The sequence below is a fragment of the Pezoporus flaviventris genome, unplaced genomic scaffold (genome assembly GCF_033815535.1).
Source record: "Pezoporus flaviventris isolate CSIRO_AGI_PZ_B2104156 unplaced genomic scaffold, CSIRO_AGI_Pfla_v1 ptg000031l, whole genome shotgun sequence".
In the NCBI taxonomy this organism is placed as follows: Eukaryota; Metazoa; Chordata; class Aves; order Psittaciformes; family Psittacidae; genus Pezoporus; species Pezoporus flaviventris.
The window spans coordinates 12,493,874-12,514,856 of NW_026892579.1; the positions used below are offsets into that span (position 1 = coordinate 12,493,874).

General features: G+C 37.5%; 1 protein-coding gene across 6 annotated transcripts in view; it reads left to right on the top strand.

Annotated features, from left to right (window-relative positions):
• The window catches only part of SIM1 (SIM bHLH transcription factor 1), a 49,889-nt gene extending 33,774 nt beyond the window's left edge, over nt 1-16,115 (top strand). For all 6 annotated transcript variants that reach the window (XM_061460228.1, XM_061460229.1, XM_061460231.1 and 3 more), the window contains 3 exons: nt 4,429-4,594; nt 11,851-12,256; nt 15,334-16,115. In XM_061460228.1, the coding sequence (XP_061316212.1) occupies nt 4,429-4,594; nt 11,851-12,256; nt 15,334-16,064 (1,303 nt within the window). In that variant the 3' untranslated portion in view covers nt 16,065-16,115. The remainder of the gene's footprint in view (nt 1-4,428; nt 4,595-11,850; nt 12,257-15,333) is intronic.
• The last annotated feature ends 4,868 nt before the right edge of the window (nt 16,116-20,983 follow it).

The following is a 20,983-nucleotide window of genomic DNA, read 5'->3' on the forward strand; positions in this document are numbered from 1 at the left end:
TGCTTTATACTCAGCTTTCAGGTGCTTTATTGTAGGGAAGTGCAGTTGGTACAGACATTGGTCCTTGGTTTTTCATGATGCTAGCTCTAGTACATCAATAAGTGCTTTCAAAATTAGGCTCAAGCTTTATAATGGACATTAGAAGATCCAGAGATATGGCACCGAGGGGAAACGCTTTTGGAGTTAGATCTGAAAAGAAAATAGGAAGCAGCATGTTGTAGCAAGAGGATTTTACGCTTTGCCTTCTGATTTCTTTTTGCTTAAAATGAGGCATGGTAATCCAGTCTGTAGGTGCCAGATACATTGACCATACCAGTCAGATTTTCATATGTGGGGAGGAACAAGCCAGAGGAGAAATAATAAGTTTTTGAAAGCATATGCTGCTGAAAGCACATGCATCCAAGTTTTTTGAAGAGTTAAAGAAGACCTAGAATTTCAACCCAACTGTGGAGAGAATGGCTGTTTCCTATCATGAAAAGGTGGAGGTCTTCAATGTATTTCCCTTTGCAAAGAAGCATCACTTTGGTCTTGTCTGGATTCAGTTTGATTCATCTGTTTTTCATTTAAGAGCTAATTTCCTGTAGTTATTCTGATGTTTTATAGTGATGATAGTTGCATCGGAAAATGAGATAAATAGTAGATTGTCAGCAACATACTGTTAGCAATTGAACACATGGCATATCACTCTCTCTCTCAGCAGTCGCATGCAGATAGATGGAGATTGTATGCATCCCTGTGGTACCCTGCAGGTGAGGACCTTGGAGGAAGAGGCTTGTATCTACCACCTTTTTTTGAATGATGTCTAAAACACAAGATGCAATACTACTGTGTTGCTGGGACTGTATAATAAAGGATTCAGGTGTCCAAGAACAGGAATCTGGAGATTACAGTTCCATGGTTTGTGGCAGTTTTACAAATTCCTCCCGGAAGTTGTCAGAATTTCCATCTGTAGTTTATGTACCACTAGGAGCCCTGGTTCCTCTAGTGCTTTGCTTCACAGTGCATATGGATCTACTCAAAAGTTTTAATTTCTTGCTGGAACATCTTATGCATCTGACACTGAGACCACAGTGATTCCTCAGTGTTTTCTTTGCCCCTTTCCCTTTTTTTTTTTTTAAATAAACTTCTGGTATTTATCTTGGCCTGTTACTTTTGGTGTTCTGGTGTCTGTCTTGGCTCTTCTGAAGTGTAGCTGTGCTAGGATAAGGTTAAGATGGTATTGAATTATGTCTCAGTGATGCAAAAATGTCCAGGTGTTTCATCTTTAAGGATAGTGCAGTTGTATTTTATTTTATTTTTTTTTCTCCTGAGGGGAAACTTGGCATTCAGTGGCAAGAATTGCAAATAGATTTTTCTTATCCTTTGTTTAATGATGTCACTGTCTAAGCAATTGGCTGCAAATAAAAGCTTGGGGTGTTTATTCTAGTGTGTGGGAGGATGACTTCTCACCCTAATGATACCAAAGACTTAGAAGGGTAACATATAATGACATGCAAGGTTTTCGGCAGCCTGGTTCCCCTGTTTTTTAAGATTCACATGACATAGAAGCATTGTACAGTGTAATCTCTATGATGGGAATGCTTGGCCTTTGCACAGATCATAGCAGCAGGCAAGTACTGTTGGAGTGACAGTCTGTTGTCTGAATACTGGGGTGGTGTTTTGTACAATTTTTAGAAACTCTTCCACTGACATGAAAAAGCATCAGACTGTTACAGGGTGGCTTACACCAGAGATGGGAAACTAATGGCATGGGTACTCATCTATGGGTTATCCAGCAAAATGCCTAAGGCTTTGAACAGCTTATCTACTTAGTTTTGATTAATTTTCATTTCTGGAGACACATTTTCTGCACCTAACATGGAAACCACATGAACCTTCCTTTTCTTATCATTAAATAGTCAGAGGGACTGTGCATATCAGGATGATACTGATAGTTTTTTCAAGACTATTGATAATATCTCATGCTACTGATAGTAGTTAAATATAAAGATTAATTGACATCCTTCGGTTTTGATGTTTTGTATAACATAATTTGGTAGGATTCAGTCATGGAGTGTCCTGGGTTCAGCAACAGTAGCCATTTTTCTCCTTCTTAGTAGCTGGTGCAGTTCTGTGTTTTTCACTTTTAGCCTGAGAACAGTGCTGATAGCACCGATGTTTTTAGTTGTTGCTCAGTAACGTTTACTCTGACCAAGGACTTTCTGAGTCTCATGCTTTGCCAGGGAGGAGGGGAAGTCAGGAGGAAAAATAAACAGGACACCTGACCCAAACTAGCCAAAGGGGTATTACGTACCACAGCACGTCATGCCCCGTATATAAGCTGGGAGCAGTTACCCGGAAGGGCTAGATCGCTGCTCGTTTGTGCTGGGTATTGGTCAGTGGGTGGTGAGCGGTTGTATTCTCTCCCCTTGTTATTTCCCTTATCATTATTATTATTGGTGGTAGCAGTAGTGGTTTGTGTTATACCTTAGTTACCGGACTGTTCTTATCTCAAACCTTGGGAGTTACATTCTTTTGATTCTCCTCCCCATCCCTCTGGGAGCAGGGGAGAGCAAGCGGCTGTGTGGTTCTGAGTTACCTGCTGGGCTTAAACCACAACATGGAGACAGATGCTTTGCATGTCAGGTGAAGGTGTCTGGATGGAAATTCTGAAGGTAACCACAGAAAAGATTAATGTTTTCAAAATATGGGTGAGCCTTACCTGGCAAATGATATACAGATACCGTATATTCAAATCCCTATATTCAGATTCTTTCACTGCAGGCAGGGTAGTTGAAATGCAAATATTATAACAGAAGCCTATATGTATTAAAGCCAAAATTTTAAGAAATTAACTCATTAAGAAGTAATTTTGCATTACCAAACATCAACTATACTTGGCCAATCTCTGTCTACTGTGGACTGGAAACAGTGTAGTCAGCACAGTTCTAATGCCAGTGATTTGTTTTCACACAGTATGTATACATGGATACCTATGCATTATCTGCATTGCCAAATCAGATGAAAAAAAATAGTGTAGAACTGGCATGAATTAATTTGTCTGCTCTGCAGGTTTATCTGTGGCTGTTCAAAGAGCCATCCTATTTCACTTATTTCAGTGATTTATCAAGTTTATCCTCCTGCCCCCGACTTTTATCTGAAAGCATTTTGGTCTACTAAGCTGTGATAGGCTCAGGTTGTGGTGCAGTTTCTTTCTAAAGCGTGTTATACTGTCATAGCTTGCATCAATATATGTGTGGTTATAGAGCAAGACATTGTCATTAGAGCTGGGTGAACAATTTATTATTAATATAATTCATTAAGGATAAGTAAAGGTTTAGATGGAGCATGGAATAATGTGTGAATGAATATGTTGCCTCCTTGACTGCATAAGAGAAGCATTATTCTTCCCTTGTTCTCTTATTTCTCTGCTGATTAACACAAAGGAAGAGAAAAAACCATGAATCCTTCATCTTTTCCTCCAGGTAGGTAGGTCAGGAAGAAACATTTGCTTCGCTCTGTTTTAATAAATCATTGTCAGAATAGGTTCCTTATGACTACATGAAAGCCGGAGAGCTCATTTCTTAATCCCCTGGGTATCAGCAGATATGCAGATGTGTGCAGAGGAGTGCAGTCCAATGCATATGCCTTCGTTATGCTTAGTAAGACATTGTGAGTAATACCAGTTTTCCTTACTTTTATGTATTCATTATAAAATTTAAAGAAACTAATACTGAACTTCACAAACTGCTGTCATATCTAGCTCCCCATAGAAAACCTCTACTATTTAGTGAGTGGGGGAAATACTGTTGAAATCACAAGACTTGTATTTCTCTAGATGTTTCCTGTGGCTGGTAAAATGGTGTAAGAAACTTCAAACACAGGAATAAACACTCACAAGACTCATAGAAGAAGAAAAATTAAAAAATTTACACCAATTGCCTGGAACCTTGTAAACAACAAAAAATGCAACCTTAAAGATAAAGTGTTTTCATAAAAAACAATTTGTTTGGTTTATTTAGTCATCTATGTAGGATGTTATGTGCACCCCACACATACATGAACACACACACGCTAAGTTTTTAGTTGCATATTTGAAAGAGTTTTGAGGAAAATGTATCCTATTTACTGCTTAGCTATGTGACCAATGCAGAACTGTAATACAAATCTCAGACTTTTCCATCCCAATGTTTTTTATTACTGAAGAAAATAGATCAGGATGATAACAGTTGGATGCAAAGAGCAGTCATATTTTCAGTATAAAAATAGTGCTACTGTTTAGTAAGCTATACTACTTAAAGTTATTAGGGGGATGTACTGACTTGCTCAGGAAGTTTTTATTCTTTTTCCTTAAAAATATCTTTTGTTTCCACACCCCACTAAGAAGGAAGGAATGTTTCCCATTAAGATATGACATGAGTTTGTTTTTCGCTTTTGCTTTTTATATAGGGATACTGAATATAAAGGACTACAGCTCTCCCTGGATCAGGTCACTGCTACCAAGCCGGCATTCTCATACGCAAATTCAACTCCAACCATAACGGATAATAGAAAGGGAAGCAAATCTCGCCTCTCGAGCACAAAGTCAAAATCAAGGACATCACCATACCCACAGGTAGTTGTCTTTGAAAAAAAAAATTGAATCTTTTTTAATATCTTGATTTTGACTGCTATTTTACCTCAGTAATTATAATGGCACACAGAACTTGTTACTCAAAGGGAGTAAAGAACCACAGGTTATAAGATCTTGAGACAGAAATATGTTTCTTTGTTTCAAAAGAGCTAGAAACATTCATGTTTCAGCATGCATAATAAATCATCATCAACAACAATAAGCACAGGTCTTAGGGTTAATGAGGAGCGGACAGAAGGACATGTGAAAATGCTGATTTTGAAAAGCTTGGTTTGCGAGGATTTTGAGTTTTGCCGTTTGAGAAATCTTGCTTTTTCTTACTCACTCTTTAATAATTCCAACCATTCTAGAAAGCTGCCAGATGTCTGACAGCAGTTTAGTATAGAAATCTTTGTCAGAAGGAGTGAGTTTTGAGAAGGGAAAGCAACAGGCTAACTTGCTGAGCTGGAACAAGAAAACTTTCCTACGTACAAAGCTTTGAAAGGATGAAAGCGCTAGGAGGTAGCCACTGGTGTCAGTAGACTCTAATTTCCCAGATTTCATTTTCTGTGTAAGGAATACGTCCCTGCTTGGAGAATGGACCAGACTTGACTGGATCTGTAAACTGGAGCTTAAACTAATGCATATGCACAAATGATTTCTGCAGACAGTGCCATAGCACTTGCATACATTGTCAACTTTTCTGCTCAAATAAGCCTGTTTGTTGAAATAACCATTGTTTGCTAATGATGCCAGCCTTACTGTCCTTATGCCACCACACAGTAGATATAAATGTATGCATTCACGATGTCACATCAAAGACCTATGTACTTTTTAAAGAGTCCAAGGTCAATATTTAATTGATAATGACCTTGATGACTACAGTTTCTCTGCAGGTACAATATTTTCAAAACTGAGCTCTAAGGGTGTACAGTGCGTCTACCTATCTTCCTTGTTTTCTTTCTTTTTACCCTCAAAAGTACCAAGGGTAAGAATTTCAGTTAAATGACATCTGCCTTTGGCACAGGGAATATTTAAATGAGCTCCTAGATATGAACTCAGATTCTTAATTTTAAGAATATAATTTTGCCAGAGGTTGCTATGGCTCTTGTTGATTAATCATTTGTTCATGCGGACTTCTGTGGGTTGTTCAAGAAGACCCTTTCTTTTGAATGCACTACACCAAACAACTGTAATAAAACTGCTATAAAGAATTGGGAGAGATATGTACAATTAACTCTAAATTAGATTTTTAAAATGACTATCATTGGTTTACTGAAATTATCCTTCATCTCCCCTTACTCAATTCTGTCAGAAGTCATTTGCTAACAGGACAATCCCAACTGAAGACCCGTTATTCTCCCACATTGATCTGGTTTCTGAAAGTGTGACTTTCATCAGTATCTCCTTGTCCTCTCTGTCACCGGAAAAAATCCTGAACAGACAGTGCAGTGTTGAGACTGTTGTTTTATCAGGGATTGTGGTCTGAAAGCTCAGGATGTTTAGTTCCAGTTTCATTTTCATTGCCAGCTGTCTGGTAGTAAAGTCACAGATTTCACCATCCAAAAAGAAGCAGTGTGATAGTTGCCAGTATCTTGAAAAATAGTCATACCATTCATTGTAGCATATCACCACAAGCAACACTGGCAGCTTGGCTTCACATCCCTCTCATCTGTTCCTACCACTGAATAAGCTGTTGAAAGAGTAAGTAAAGCTCTTGTGAAGACCATGCAGCAGGTGGTATGGCCTGTGTCCCTCAGTCTCAAGCCCACGTAATCTGCCAGTTAGTTGTGGAGAATGAGCGTGTGACTCAAAAGCCACACCTGAAAACTGAGCTTCCACAGGAGTCTGGGTTTTGGTAAGGGAAGGAAGCAGGAAGTTTATTAGTAAAATAATGTCAGTGGGCAAATTATTCCTTAAAATTAAGGGCACCTAGGAGATTTTAAATGTACTTTCATTCCTTCTTTTTTTTCTCTCTTTTTTTAAAATTTATTTTTTCTTTTCTTCTTTTTTCCCTTGTTTTTCTCTTGTCCTTGCCACTTACTTTATTTCACTTTTGAAGAGAAAAGGGGGTCATATGCTTAACTGGGTGATAACTTAGAATCCTCTGCCTTGCCAGTGTGTGCCCCCAGGAAAGCAACATGAGCAAGGAAAGCAATCTGATTGAAAACTATGTCAAAAATTTCAGCAGAATGTTTACTACTAGGGTGAAAGATGGATGGTTTGGTCACCTAAGATAGTGTTAATGTTTCTGTTTTTCCTCAGGTCTTATGCAGAGGCAGACATAGTGCAGTATGGCCCTTGACTCTTCAAGCAAAAATTGAGTTAATTAAATTAGAGGCATTGATCAACATCTGATTAACACTGACATTAGTACAGTGGGCTAGTGGATTCTATGAACCCAGTTTCAGACTGGGGAAGGGCAAGCAGAGAGAAGTGCAAATTCATGACACAGCTGTAGGATTTGCCCAGACACTTTTAACAGTGATCTTCTAGCCCTGTCCTACTAGAGGTGGAGAGCTCAGAGGAGGTGAAAAACCAGGAGAGAAGACGATAGAGATTTACAGAGAGAGGAAATTGTGAGTTGTTTAAAAGATGCCTGTAATCTTTCCCCATAATAGTAATCATTGTGAGGAGCTTCTAAGACCTAGCCCTGGACCTCATTTATGTTGTGTTTCCAAAAAGCTATCCCTGGACCTCATTTATTTTGTACACAGGAAATAGCAACAAGATTGGAAAAACATTTTAATTGTGATCATCTGAACGACTGCTTTGGAGTTTAATCTTCCATTAATGATGGTTGTTTAAAGAAAATATTCAAAACTGTCTCTTGCCTGCCTCTAATGAAAATACTTTGTGGTCAGATATGGATACACATTTACTGATTCATATCTCATTTATTTATTGGATAAAGATTATACATATGTAAAATGAAGTCACACATACAAGTAACGAGGTACCTAAGAGCTGTTGAATGAAGGCTTTGGTATGTGTTACAGCATGCATGAATTTTTGGAAGTAAAAGCTTTCTCTAGTAGATGTATGTAAATGCACTTGATTTTGGAGGTAAATTGATTTTATAACTCCTACAAACAGATAATCCACCTCTATTTGACCATATAACTCAATGGGTTAAAGATAACAGGATCAGACTGAATTTGTAAGCCTTAGCCTTTGTTTTGTTTTCATTTCTTCCTGTAGCCTAAAGCTTTGACAACTTCCAGTGTATTCAAAGGCAAAGCAAACCTCTCTTTATAGTAAACATAACTCCTGATCTGGTGAAGAGTCACCAGCAGTAGGGGTTATTTTAATGGACATGCTGTATTACTTTAATCTAAGCCTTTCACCATCTGTTCTGCCTATAATAGCGAATATAAAAAGAACATATTTTACATTTCAGGATTACATTAGGAAAAAGTAAGATAAAAGTGATTTAAAAGCATGCGTATGTTCTTAGTAGAATGTAGCCTGCATCTGAGATGTTTTTTCTCATGGTTAAGACACAAATCAAGAGGAAAGCTGCTAATGCTGATACAGTGAAAGTTTTTCATGGAAAAGAGGACTCTGAGAGGGTTTCACTATATATTTAATGTTTATGATGATAAAAACCTGAGTAGGCTGCCTGAAAATTAGAAATCTATAACTTCTATTGTTTGAACATCTGGAATGGTGTGTGGAGCAGGCTGATGTTGCTGCGTATGACAGGATGAGTGCTTAGGCTAGTGAGACACCTGTAGGAATGGAAGGTCAGGGAAAAGAAAATCGCCCACAAAATATTGTCTACTGGCCTGATACACTTCCATGGGCTCTCATAAAATAAGCTTTTCTCTGACATGGAATTTATGTTTTCCTATTTCCTTGCCTGTTCAGCCCTCCTGAACTTTTTTTTTTTCATGTGGAAATAGCATCAGGGTTGGCCTATAGACCCTTCCTGTGTCAGTGCTAATCCTACCTGTATGTTCTCACTGCAGTGGTGCACTGGATTAGTGCTCTGAAAGACATTACTTGTATCTAGAGGTGGCAATTCAATTTCCAGAAAACAGCTGGAGGACCATTTACTTTATTTATTGTTGTTATTTATGCCAGAAGACAATTCAGAAATCACCTGAAGGGATTTCAGGTTTTGCCTGTCTGAAGTTCTTTATCATATTTAACTTCTGTGTGCTGTCAAAAACCCAAAAATAATAAATTCTGCCTGAGAGGAGTCAGAACCCAAAACTAGCAGGAAGGAGAGCATTTCTGGTGAGGCAGGATGTGGATCGAAAGAAAAACCCACCAACTAATTTTAATTTGCCATAATTTCCATTAAATCTGATTCCACTTTCTATGATCTTTCATCACTTGACATATGGAAGCCTAATTCTGACTTGAGAGATAGTGTTTCCACTCCCATTTCAGTAAAGCAGTATCTTTGATCATCCTTTCGTTTCTCTGCTCATCAACATATCACACATACCCATATTTGGAGTCTCCACCTGTCAACATCAGATTCCCAGAAGAGGCAGTGGCAGGACAGCAGCAGGAGAGGCAGCATAATGATGCCAAATAGAGATGTGATAGCTTCAAAGGGAATAAGACGTATTTTTGGCCTATGTCTGCTTATGTTGTACCTTAAGAGTAAGCAGTCATAACAGGCCTTGGCAGAAAATATGGGCCAGAAAAAATTCATTGGGTTGATTTAAGTCAGTCTGTGGCCTAGCAGCTGTTATGGGTCAGATCTCAAATAATCATCATTTACATCAAGTGCAAAGAATATGCATGAAATATTGACTACATGGTTATCTGACATTACATGATTTGTTTCTGATGTACTGGCCGTATACCCTTTGAAAGGATGTCCTTTTCTTTCAGAAAAGTGCACAAAGTGCTGTGCAATTGAATCATTTGTGGTTAGACTCAAAATTAAAAACAAACAAAATAAGAAGAGCAAATTTTCAGTTACACAGAGAAATTCCCTGCAAGAGAAGCTATGCTGCACCCTGAATGGTCCTTAGAAACAGAGAATAGAAGAATATATATTAGAGCTAAACGAAATTAAGAATTTTCAGTTCTGACATTTATTATCATCATGAATTGTCCAATAAAAGAAGTTCCATTATAATATTATTAGAAACTAATTTTACTTGTACTCCTCATGACAGATATGCATACTATGAATTTTGTTTTTAATAAAAAAATAAATGAAATTTTAACTTTTTTTATACTTATATTTATGCTTATGTTATCTTATATTTAAGCTTAACTTTAAAAGTTAAAAAGTGTAGTTTCTAAAAGTAAAATTTAAAAGGCACTAAAAGTAATTCTAAAATTAAGAACAGGCACAAAAGTAGTTTTAATTTTGTGAATTTCCATTTTAACTATTTTAATAGCCAAAATTTCTATTTTTTTTCATTGGAAACTTAATTCATCTCTATATTTTTGACAAAAAGTTGACAATAATTCAGTCAGTAATTGCAAAAGTATTTTTGTGACTAAGCAGTTTGAAGACATTAGAACTGAAAGGGTAATAGAAGAGTCAGATGTTTCAGTTGTTTACATGTAAGTGTGATGGTTGAATAAAATTCCTAGTTAAAGTATGCCAAATTACTGACATTTAAAAATTACTGACATTGTGGTTCTCTCTTAACTCTTAACTCCATGCAAAATCAGGTTTATCCTTTCTTTTCTAAAACCTTCCAATGAATATGCTATGTTAACTTGCTGATCTTCTCCGTATCTACTGATAGGCTTTTGCTTACAGGTATTTTTCTGACAGTTAATAAAATATAATTGAGCTCCTCAAAGCCATGACCCTTTCTTTCTTTCCTTTAAATAACCTATTGTATTAACAAACAGTGTTCACAAATACAAACTGGAATACTGAAGAAATACCTAATTAAATGTAAAAACTGCTGCTGATGTTGCGCAGATGGTTTGACTTTCTGTGAGTCAAACATCTGGTCAGTACTTTCGATTGGTAAGTGCATAAAACCTTGATCTTGGCTGATAATGAGGAGTTTCATATTAACTCAATCTAATGAAAAGGAAGGTAAGCTTATGTTCTCAAGAGAGAGGCCTAATGCCTGTTAGAAGAAAAGGCAGAGTGGGCAGGCATCTGGAAGGTGATGGAATAGGAGAATTCCAAGGTTTCATGCTTTAATACATTGATTTGTGACATGAGTGTGCTGTACTGAAGTGATGAGCATGTACAGCTTTAGTCTCATCCCAATCCATAATCATGGATGAAATTGATTTAAAGATGTTCCATGAAGTTCAGCAGTTCCAATAAACAAAAAGATTTAAAAATGAGACAGCTAAATCCTAGGAGGTTTAATAAGCATTCCTTTTTTTTTTTCCCCAAAGTATCTGAAAGTTTGAAACATTCGTTATGAATACCTAGAAATCTTGGGACATTTAATTTAACCCTTACTTCTCTTTAAACAAATGCCCATGCTCCTATTCTGTCTGATTTTCCAAGTGCTTGCTAGTTGCTGCTTCTGTGTTGGGAGGGCCCCGCTTAAGCAAAAGTGTCAAATGCCTGCTCTGCCTGCTTTGGCTAGCAGTTATTTTTTCTGGCAAATAGTTTCGGATTTTTCTTGCTCCCACATTGCAATAGAGCTGTGATTTTCAGCTTCCTACCCAAGTGCCGTCACTTCAGAGCTTTACTCCATAGCAGTGTTGGTGGAAGTCTCAGGGTCTACAGGAGGCTTTGTTTTTGCTACTACTAAGAGGAAAGAAGTTCAAAGATACCACTCCAGGTAAAAAAATAAAAAAATAAAAAAATCCAGCAACAAACAGAACATGAGGAAAAGAGAGGGAACCCTTAGAAAAACAGCTTCAAATACATTCACTTTCAATTTGAATGTGAGAGTGCTCCAGAAGTGGTGTTACTTCAGTCCCTTTTTTGGGAGAACTCCATTGGGGAGCCATTGCCGAGAATAAGCACTAGCTTTCAAGGCAATAAGAAAAACCTGGACGTATTAAAAAAATATTGAATTGCAACATTGATGTTGCTGAGTCTAATATTACACATCATAAAGGAGGTGGCTATTAAGGGTTGGCATGGAATGGTTTAGACTTTCATGAGGTCTGTCCTGTAATCTGTGAGCTCATTACAGACTGTTGTACAGGAAAGGACTAGGAGTCCAATCAGAAGGTGCAGACATGTGGGTACGCTCACAAAAAACACCCTATCACAGACATACTCTGTCTTTTCAGTGCAGTTACCTGCAGATTTCACCCAGGCATATCTTCTTACTGCTGCTTCTCCTGTTTTGCAGTATTCTGGATTTCACACTGAGAGATCTGAGTCTGACCATGAGAGCCAGTGGGGTGGAAGCCCCCTGACAGACACAGCTTCTCCCCAGCTACTGGAGCCCTCAGACAGACCGAGCTCCCAGCACCATGATGTCTCCTGTGCCTACAGACAGTACTCAGACCGCAGTGCTCTCTGCTATGGTTTTGCACTTGACCACTCCCGGCTGACTGATGACAGACATTTCCATACTCAGGCCTGTGAAGGAGGCAGATGTGAAGCTGGCCGGTATTTCCTTGGCACGCCGCAGCCAGGAAGGGAGAGCTGGTGGGGTTCTCGTTCAGCATTGCCTCTGACTAAGTCATCCCCTGAGAGCAGAGAAGCATATGAAAACAGTATGCCCCACATAACATCAGTGCACAGGATTCATGGTAAGAGATGACAAGGATTTTCAGGACTGGGACCATTTCAGACAAAGCAATGTGACATAAACATGAAACTGTTTGTGTGGGAGAGAAAATGTGAGAGAATCTTGATTTATGTCCTTGTCTCAGAGATTGCATCTATGGAGATGAGGAATACTTAAAATTCAAGTTAATTGTTTAACAGTCTGGCTTATATGCACCAAAATAAAATTTTGTGGTATATTTTTTAATGTGTGAAATTCAGGTGGAAATATCTGACTGGTGAGATTTCAAGGATGATCTTAAAGATTTAAGCAAAATGATACACTTCCTAGAAATGTGTTACTTGTTTGACTTAAGATCAAACTGCTTTGGTTGGAATCTATCTAGCAAAAAATCAGAGGTAAATCCAAGCCATATATTAAAAATATCTCTACAGTCTTTGGAGAAATTGTTCTCCAAATGACTTATCTCTCTGCACTGTTTATTACTCAATCCACTATGATTTGCTATTTGTTTTTATTTAAAATTAACAATTCAAATTAACATTTGCTTTTGATTTCAGACATTTGTCCCCAGCTATAACTTTTAGGCAGTTTGAGTCTCTCCATCCTTTCAACACTAAGCCTAACGCCTTGCTTGGTGTCTGGCAGGTTGCAAACAGTGCATTGGCACATCTTCAGAGGCTGAAGCTAATAAAAAATATCACAATGAAAGGCTGATCTTGGGTTTGAAAAATCCATAGGACCTAGGGATTAAAAGGTAGACTGAGAGTTGAAAGAATGCAACTGACCCAAAAGTCAGAGTTCAAGGTTGTAAGGATAGATGCATCATTTAAAAAATAAATAAATGAAAAATTCTACTAAAGTAATATGTTAAAATATAGTTTGTATCTAAAGAACTCTTAAAAGCTAATTATGCTATTGCAAACCACTAGCATTGGCTTGCAGAATAAGGCTTTGGAAAGGAAAAAGAACAGTACTATTTTACTCCGATGTGTGGAAAATTATGTCGGTATCAGAAAAAAATAATTAATTAGCAAGTTCTAAGAAATACAGTCAAAGGAAAAATGAGGAATGAAAAGAAACCCTAAATTTTGTTGATGAGGGCTATTCTCCACTTTTTCTTTGAGAAGACACCTCCTTCCTTGTGTCTGTTCTGTACTTTTGTCATACATATTTTTTCCTAGATTTTTCTTCTGAAAAAAAGAAAATTGACTGAAGTATGATAATTTTTCTGGCAAATTTTACACATAATAATTCTTGCTGAGAATAGAAATGTAATAACATAGAAATACTATATGGAGGTGCAAACACAAAAATGTTAAATATTTACTCCATAGCTTTATCAAGCATCAACAGTACAAATGGATAGTATAACCTGATTTTAGTTTGTTTATTGGTTTTGCTGTAATTCCAGATGATCCAGTTATTTTCTTAGGCCTTCAGTTTGCATGTAGCTTTGGGGTAAAACCTGACCTGTTGGTCTTAGTTGAGGAGAAGAAAAATCTCAGCTTGCCTGGTACATGTGCCATTTTTATTTAGATTTAGACAGTTTCTAACCTTGGCCTTTCACAAATGAAACTTTTTGACAATACTGTATGAACATTGCTGTCTGGGTAGTTTCATTCAGCAGAAAATATTTTCTTCCTTTTCTGTCTTTCAATGTGTCTTATGGTAGTTCTGGATCAGAGTCACCTTACAATTAGCTGACCAGTATGGCAGGCCTTGGAGGTTGCGCACGAACCTATGTGTTTCTGGTCATACTCAGGAAGTCTGGGACACTGCATATGTGGTCTGTGCAGTGAAACAAACAGCACTGGGTTTAGCACAGTGGCTGACCAGATATCCAGTGAAGGATAAATTTATGCTTATAAGAAACTCCACAGTGCAGTACTTCCACTGACAAATGGCAGGATATGTTTATTATACATGCCCACCACTGATTTTTGTCATGAACTCTGCAACACAACAGCAGTGGTCTGCCACCCAAGCAGATCTGTATGCCTTGACCCAACACAGAGCAGGGAGAAATACTTGTGCTGGTCTGAAAATGGACTCCTCTGAGGACTCCTGTCAACCAACCCAAAGCGTCTTATCCCCAAACAAGACTTTGTATGTGCTGAGGCAAAGGCATGGTTAAGTAATTTGTGCAAGTCTAAGATGTGCTCTTCTGCAGGCACATGTCTCAGTGAATCCTTCATCAAACCCTTTATTGTAATGTGGCCTTAGTTGGCTGTTCAGGTTTGGGGGTCACTCAACTTCTTCCTAGTGAGCATTGACAGGTCTGATTCTGTCCTTTCAGCAACATGCAAACTGAACACCTTTTCTGATATGTCCGTGGGCCTTATTTTTTAAAAAGAGGTAAGAATATAGTTAAATTTTCCCATTTTAAAAGTTTTATACAGCAAATATTTATGAGTTGAGATATGATATCACATTTTTATAATAACCCTGTCTAACAACTGTCTAACAGTTCTTGTACTTCTAAACAAGAACTGTTTCATTACTTGTGTTTATTTATTGTTGTGTAACCTGTGTAAAGTCACTACATAATCACAAACTATTCTGCAAATTCTCTATGTCTCAGTTTCTGGAAAGGCTTTAGAAGACATGTTGGAATGATGTGGATTTGTAATTCCTTGAGATTTTTGTGTTCACCATGGTCCAAATTCACTCACACTTTATTAATGCAAAGAGACAGCAAGGGGTCAGGAACCTGAACATCAGTGTTGAGGGCACGTTGACATGCCCTAGGTACCCTGCCTGGCCTCTAGCTGCTTCAGAATATACAGAGGTCCTGCAGTGTTGGTGCCAAACGCTTGGTTGCACTGAATCGACTCAGGTAGAACTAGGTGTTTGTGTTGAGGTGCTTAGATCTCTTTGTATATTTTCAATTGTGTTACTCATTCCATGTGCTGACAGAGTACTAGATTTTGTCACTGAAAAGCAAGGGGTCCATCATAGTAATTTTTGGTGACTTTGTTATGAGTCATGTGCCTCTCTCTTGGTTTTCTGTCTATAAAACAAAGTTCAGGGTACTTGTTCTTCAAGACTGCTTGCCTCCTTCAACCTCAATGCTTGTCCTCTTTCTCTCTTTCCTAGGGAGAGGACATTGGGATGAGGACAGCGTCGTCAGCTCACCTGATCCTGGCTCTGCCAGTGAATCAGGTGACCGGTACCGTTCTGAGCAATATCAGAGCAGCCCACATGAGCCCAGCAAAATTGAAACTCTAATAAGAGCCACCCAGCAAATGATTAAAGAGGAAGAAAACAGACTACAGCTGCGGAAAACAACCCCTGATCCATTGGTCTCCATTAATGGCACAGGGAAGAAGCATACTATATGTTTTGCAAACTACCCTCAGCAGCAATTGGCAGCAGATGTCTGCCGCGTCCCGGCAGTTGCCAACACTCCCCCCTGTGACCACATCCAGCAGCGAGATGGGAAGATTATGAGCCCACATGAAAATGACTATGACAACAGCCCCACGACTCTGTCTAGGATAAGCAGCCCCAATTCTGATCGAATATCAAAATCTAGTTTGGTACTATCTAAAGATTACCTGCATTCAGATATGTCCCCTCATCAAACCCCAGGGGACCATCCATCAGCCTCTCCAAATTATTACAGCTCCCATAGGCAGTACTTTGATAAGCATGCTTACACGTTAACTGGCTATGCCCTGGAGCATCTATATGACACTGAAACCATTAGAAACTATTCACTAGGCTGTAATGGATCACATTTTGATGTGACTTCTCACTTAAGGATGCAGCAAGATCCAGCACAAGGCCACAAGGGAACATCTGTTATAATAACCAATGGAAGCTGACAATTTTTTCTAAAAGTTTTTGTGCTTTACAAAATAACCTTTGAGATCCAATTGGAAGATATTATATGTTTTCATGCCCATGTCGTTACCAGCATTTGATATACCATAGTGCACTAGAAAGAATAACCTAAGGTCTGGGGGGATAAGTTAGTTAACACACATTACTTTTAGAAAACAAAAATGCACTGGTGTGCAGGGCTAGAGTGAATGGAGCTAAACTCAAAGTTGGTGCCATGCAAGATGAGAAGGATGGAAAAGGTCTAGACAGGGATTTCTTGGGGCAGACTAACAGAGCAATTCATGCACACTGTGTAAGAGGTGGTTGTTTGGAAATGCTGCCAAAGGCAGACCTTCTGAACTGCCTGTGTTCCACAGGCCCCAGCCAACAAAACTGCTATGCACTCTTTTTACACAGAAATTTGGAATGTGTTCCTTTGAAATGCACAGCAGCATGTGTACTTCTGGTGATCTGTTTATTCCCTAACAGCCAAGTGTGTTATGCTGCTCCATGGTATAAAGTATCCAAGGTTAACCAATGCAAAATCAAAAAGGGGGAAAGAAGAGAGAACTCCTTGAATTGTTATTTCCTTGTGTAGTCACATGCATAGTTATTTACATATGCTTGAGTTGGAGTCAAATGAGCAGTATCCTTATGATTAGTACAATCAAATATTCACTTCTACTGTGTTTAAAAGAAAGAGGGCCTTTCTCAGTGTAGTTTTGAGAAATGCACAGGGCTTGGTTCTGTTGATGTAGAGATGGGAGATTGTCCGCCAAGGTGGACAGGGGAGTGAAATGGAAGAAAATTGTCAGGATAACAAGAGAGAATAGGCTGGAACTAGGAGTGGTCCAAGATGCATACATTTAATCTTATGGTTATATATGCCATTTAGTTATAATTAAAAAAACAAGGAAAAGTGGTTCTAAGTGTCTGAATAATTAATTAATTTGAAACACAGAAAGAAATCAATAGAATCATAGAATTTTTGCTGTAAAATACAAATGCAATTGCATAAATGTAAAATATGAGAGGCAAGAATAACAAACTCTATATGGTGGTTTGTCCTACTTCTGATAAAGTTTTGGAGTAAATTAAGAAAGTAGAGTAAATTAAGAAAGTATAGAAAATTGTAACTACCCTGTCTGATAGACAGTAAAGTAATAGGTATGACTTTGAAAAAGAGATATGCATTCTTTTTTTGTTTGCAGCAAAAAATTAATGAATATCAGAACATATTAGGGATGTAAAAATCAGTCATATGTACATAAAAAAAATACTTAGAGAAATCAGGGTTCTGAGAAATTCAATTGTATTAAGAATGCTGATATTATCAGGGCCTGTCATAAAGTTATAGAAGACATCAAAAGAGGCAGAGAAACTTTTTGCAATTTTTAATAATCTCATGAACAAAGAGACACTAATTGATTGGAAAAGAATAAATAAAAAACATATGCTAAAGAAAAAAAAAAGTAAACCAGTGCATTTGAAGGAACAATTGATAGACCTGTCCATTTATATGAAGTCTCTAAGTTAACTGCAATGAGAGCAGGACCACCATTCCTTATTATACCACTGTGGAAGTAAATGGACTTGAGGTGGTTACTGAAATGAGATTAACACTAAATCTACCTTCATTTATAACATTAAGAAGCTTGACATACGGGACTGAGTCACCAGTGGGACTAAATATAAACCAGCATGCTACAGGCAGGTTAAAAATACCTATTTTCAAATAAAACTAATCAGAAGCAAAAGCTAAATAATAACATTATAAACCACGTAAGTAGATATGTACTTGAAAGCAGAGGAAATTACCTCTCTTAACTTGGGGTATTGTGTATAGTCCTGATCACTCCAAGGCAGATTGTGAATCTTGAATTGAGTAGTACCTTACTCCATAGGCAATCTTTGTTGACTGCAGTGTGATCACTCCTGGTGAAATGTACATTGAACACAAGGAAGAGCAACACAGTCTGGTCTTTATTATCTAAACCTCATAATAGAAAAGGTGGAGCAGAGCTCAGCAAAAGATAAAGAGACTGAAAGATCTAATAAAAACTTTAAATAAACTTGGTCTGTCATCTTTGTAACGGAAAAGAGTAAGAGGGAATGTCACTGGTGTGCACCAAGTTCTGCAAAGACTAGAGATAAATAACGGTCTAAAACCATTTGAACTAGCGGCAGCAATGAGAGACAGGGCATTGAATGTTAGCCAAGGCAAAATGAAAACAAAATGATTTGGCAAGAAGTTTATTTGACTGACTGCCAAATGAATAACAAAGGTCATAAAAAGAAGTGGCTAGAGATTTTCATTTGTTTGTTTGTTTTAAGATAAAAACAAGGCAAATAATTGAGGGGAAGAAAAATATTGACAACTGCTAACTCAGAGGAATGGACCAAAATGGACTTCTTTGAGCTCAACGATTGTATATATTCCTAAAGCATAGGAATGAGAAAGTATTTTTGATAAATCTAATTCTGGATACATATTTATTTCACTTATTCCTATGAATAAACTTGTATTTGAAGTCTCATTGTACAGTATTAAAATGCAATTTGCAAAGCGAATTAGAGTAGAGGTACATGGTATCATATCCCTGCTAGTACACATAAAAATAAGTCTAAGTATCAAAATAAATTTTTTATTACAGAACAGTTTCCTAAACCATTTGGATGAACAGAACTTTGTCAGCACCCGAGTTTCTTGGGATCACCAAGCACTCTTGTTATCAAGCTTTTAATCAGAAGGCAATAGAGTTCTGCAGACCATCTGCAGTTCACCGGCTGTGGTCTAATGGCCACAGGTAGTCAGGAAATCAGCTTTGGCACTGTTGCATTTGCAGTCTGACAGGCACTTTTGAAAAATAGAAGACTTATAAAACAAACAGGCGCAATAAAAGATGCTTGCACTCTATGATTTCACCCAGGAAAAAGGCCAGCTTGCTATGCAATAAAAATCCCCCATTTTGATTTATTATGATCCCAAATTAAAGCTTCCCAAACTGTAGCTATTTGTCCCATTTTCAATAGTTCTAGCCCACTACAATGACAAGTGCAGCAAAAGACACTGTAATAAATGGAATATATCTGTAGAGTGGTCTGTACATGCAGACATGTTATGTTGCAAGCAAAGGCTCATTTCCCTCATGGGGTTCCAGCAACTAGCACTCCTTAGCATTTCAGTATGGTCTGCTGGAGGTAGATGCCTTTTGCCAGCTGATTTGCCATCCTGCTTCTTCAAATAGGAGGGAATTCCTTTTTAATTGATGAAAGCATTGAATATTGTAAGCATAGACTCTGCATGCTACATGCTCCAGGAAGGCAAGTTTGCAATTTTAATTATAACATATAATGTCACTGCAGCTCGTATTACATGTACTTTCAATATGGTATAAAGCTTACTTTTTTTCATTACATATTTATTTAATTCAAATTTTCATTTAGTATCCTTGAAGGGTATAATCTTCTTTTTTTGTTTCTTCCTTTTCTAAATCAGATGAGATATTTTGTGAAATTGAAAAATGCAAGGCATTTGTATTGAATACATTTCAAATGTATCACATTAGCTAAAAATTATCACTTTAAATAAGGTATATAGGTTATGTTTTGGAACAAAACCAGTATAAATTGCTGTGTTGCATTATTTCTCTATCATAATACTGGTTTGTTATTAGCATATCAAATTAATATTTTGTAGCTACTTCAAATGCAGACTGACCACAACATTTTCAAAGAATTTCTTACAGATGTCAATGAATGGTGCATTATGATTTTTATGCATTATGATTTTGTTGTATCTTTTTTGTTTAAAGAAGTGAGACTCCCTCTCTTCTTTATTCAAGATTATACCCCAGGAGCATGGAGTACGTAATTTTGGATAAATTTGCAAACCAATTGTTAAATTAGAAAAAGAACCTTACTCAGTACTCAGCATTTTGTCCCATTGCCTCAAATGGCAATATTTGTGGAGTAAGGTACTACTTAATATGTGTGAGGGCAGAAAAGCTGATTTGTGAAGTGACAACAGGTTTGGGGTTTGTTTGTAGTTTTGTTTTTTTTTTTTAATCTCAAGATGTAAATATGGAAACTAGAGAAGGTAATAGCTATAATGGCTGTGTTTCTATAATGGAGATTATTTATACATGCTTTGAAAAAATGAGTGCATCTCTTTATACTGAGGAGCCCCAGAATTATTTCTTAAACAGCTTTTGTTGATGGGTCCACAATACTGCCACAGCTTACACAGAGAAATTCTGCTCTTTTGAACTCTATTAATTGCTCTTATCTGAGTCTCATTTTTATCTCTGAACATGCAGCATTTATTCATTAATGTCTCTAAGTATGTTAACCACCATATGTTCATTTATATTTACATCCTGAGTGAGATGGAAAAAAAAATAAAAGGTCTTATAGTATTTATGGAAAAGGTGCAGCCACCTCAGAAAATCAGACTGTCAGTTCCAAAGGTCAGTTAACCTTTCAGTCAAGGAGCAAAGCTGTGGTTTCAGACCTTCTGCATACAAAGCTGTATATAATGGGTATTATGGCACACAGTTCCAGGATTAGACCTAGCTAGGTCTATTTTAAGGTGGCTATGACTGTCTGGCAAGAAAGGGATCCAGGCTCTGGTCTTTCCATGAGTTGCAAGTTTACTTAAAACACCTTAGGGTCTAAAGGCAGTACAGGCTCTGTTATTAGGAACAATGGTGGATGAACATGCTTTTCTGTAGGTATGCTGGATTAACTCCAGACACCTCCACAGTGTGGAGGTGAACCTATTTTTGATTTATTTGCGGTTAGTATTGATGGTTAAATATTTTGGCTGTAGGCACTGAGAAGCAAAAAACCTTTAAAAAACAACAAAATAACACAAACCAAAACCATAACAACCAAAAGAAACCCCTTAGTTTTTCTGTAC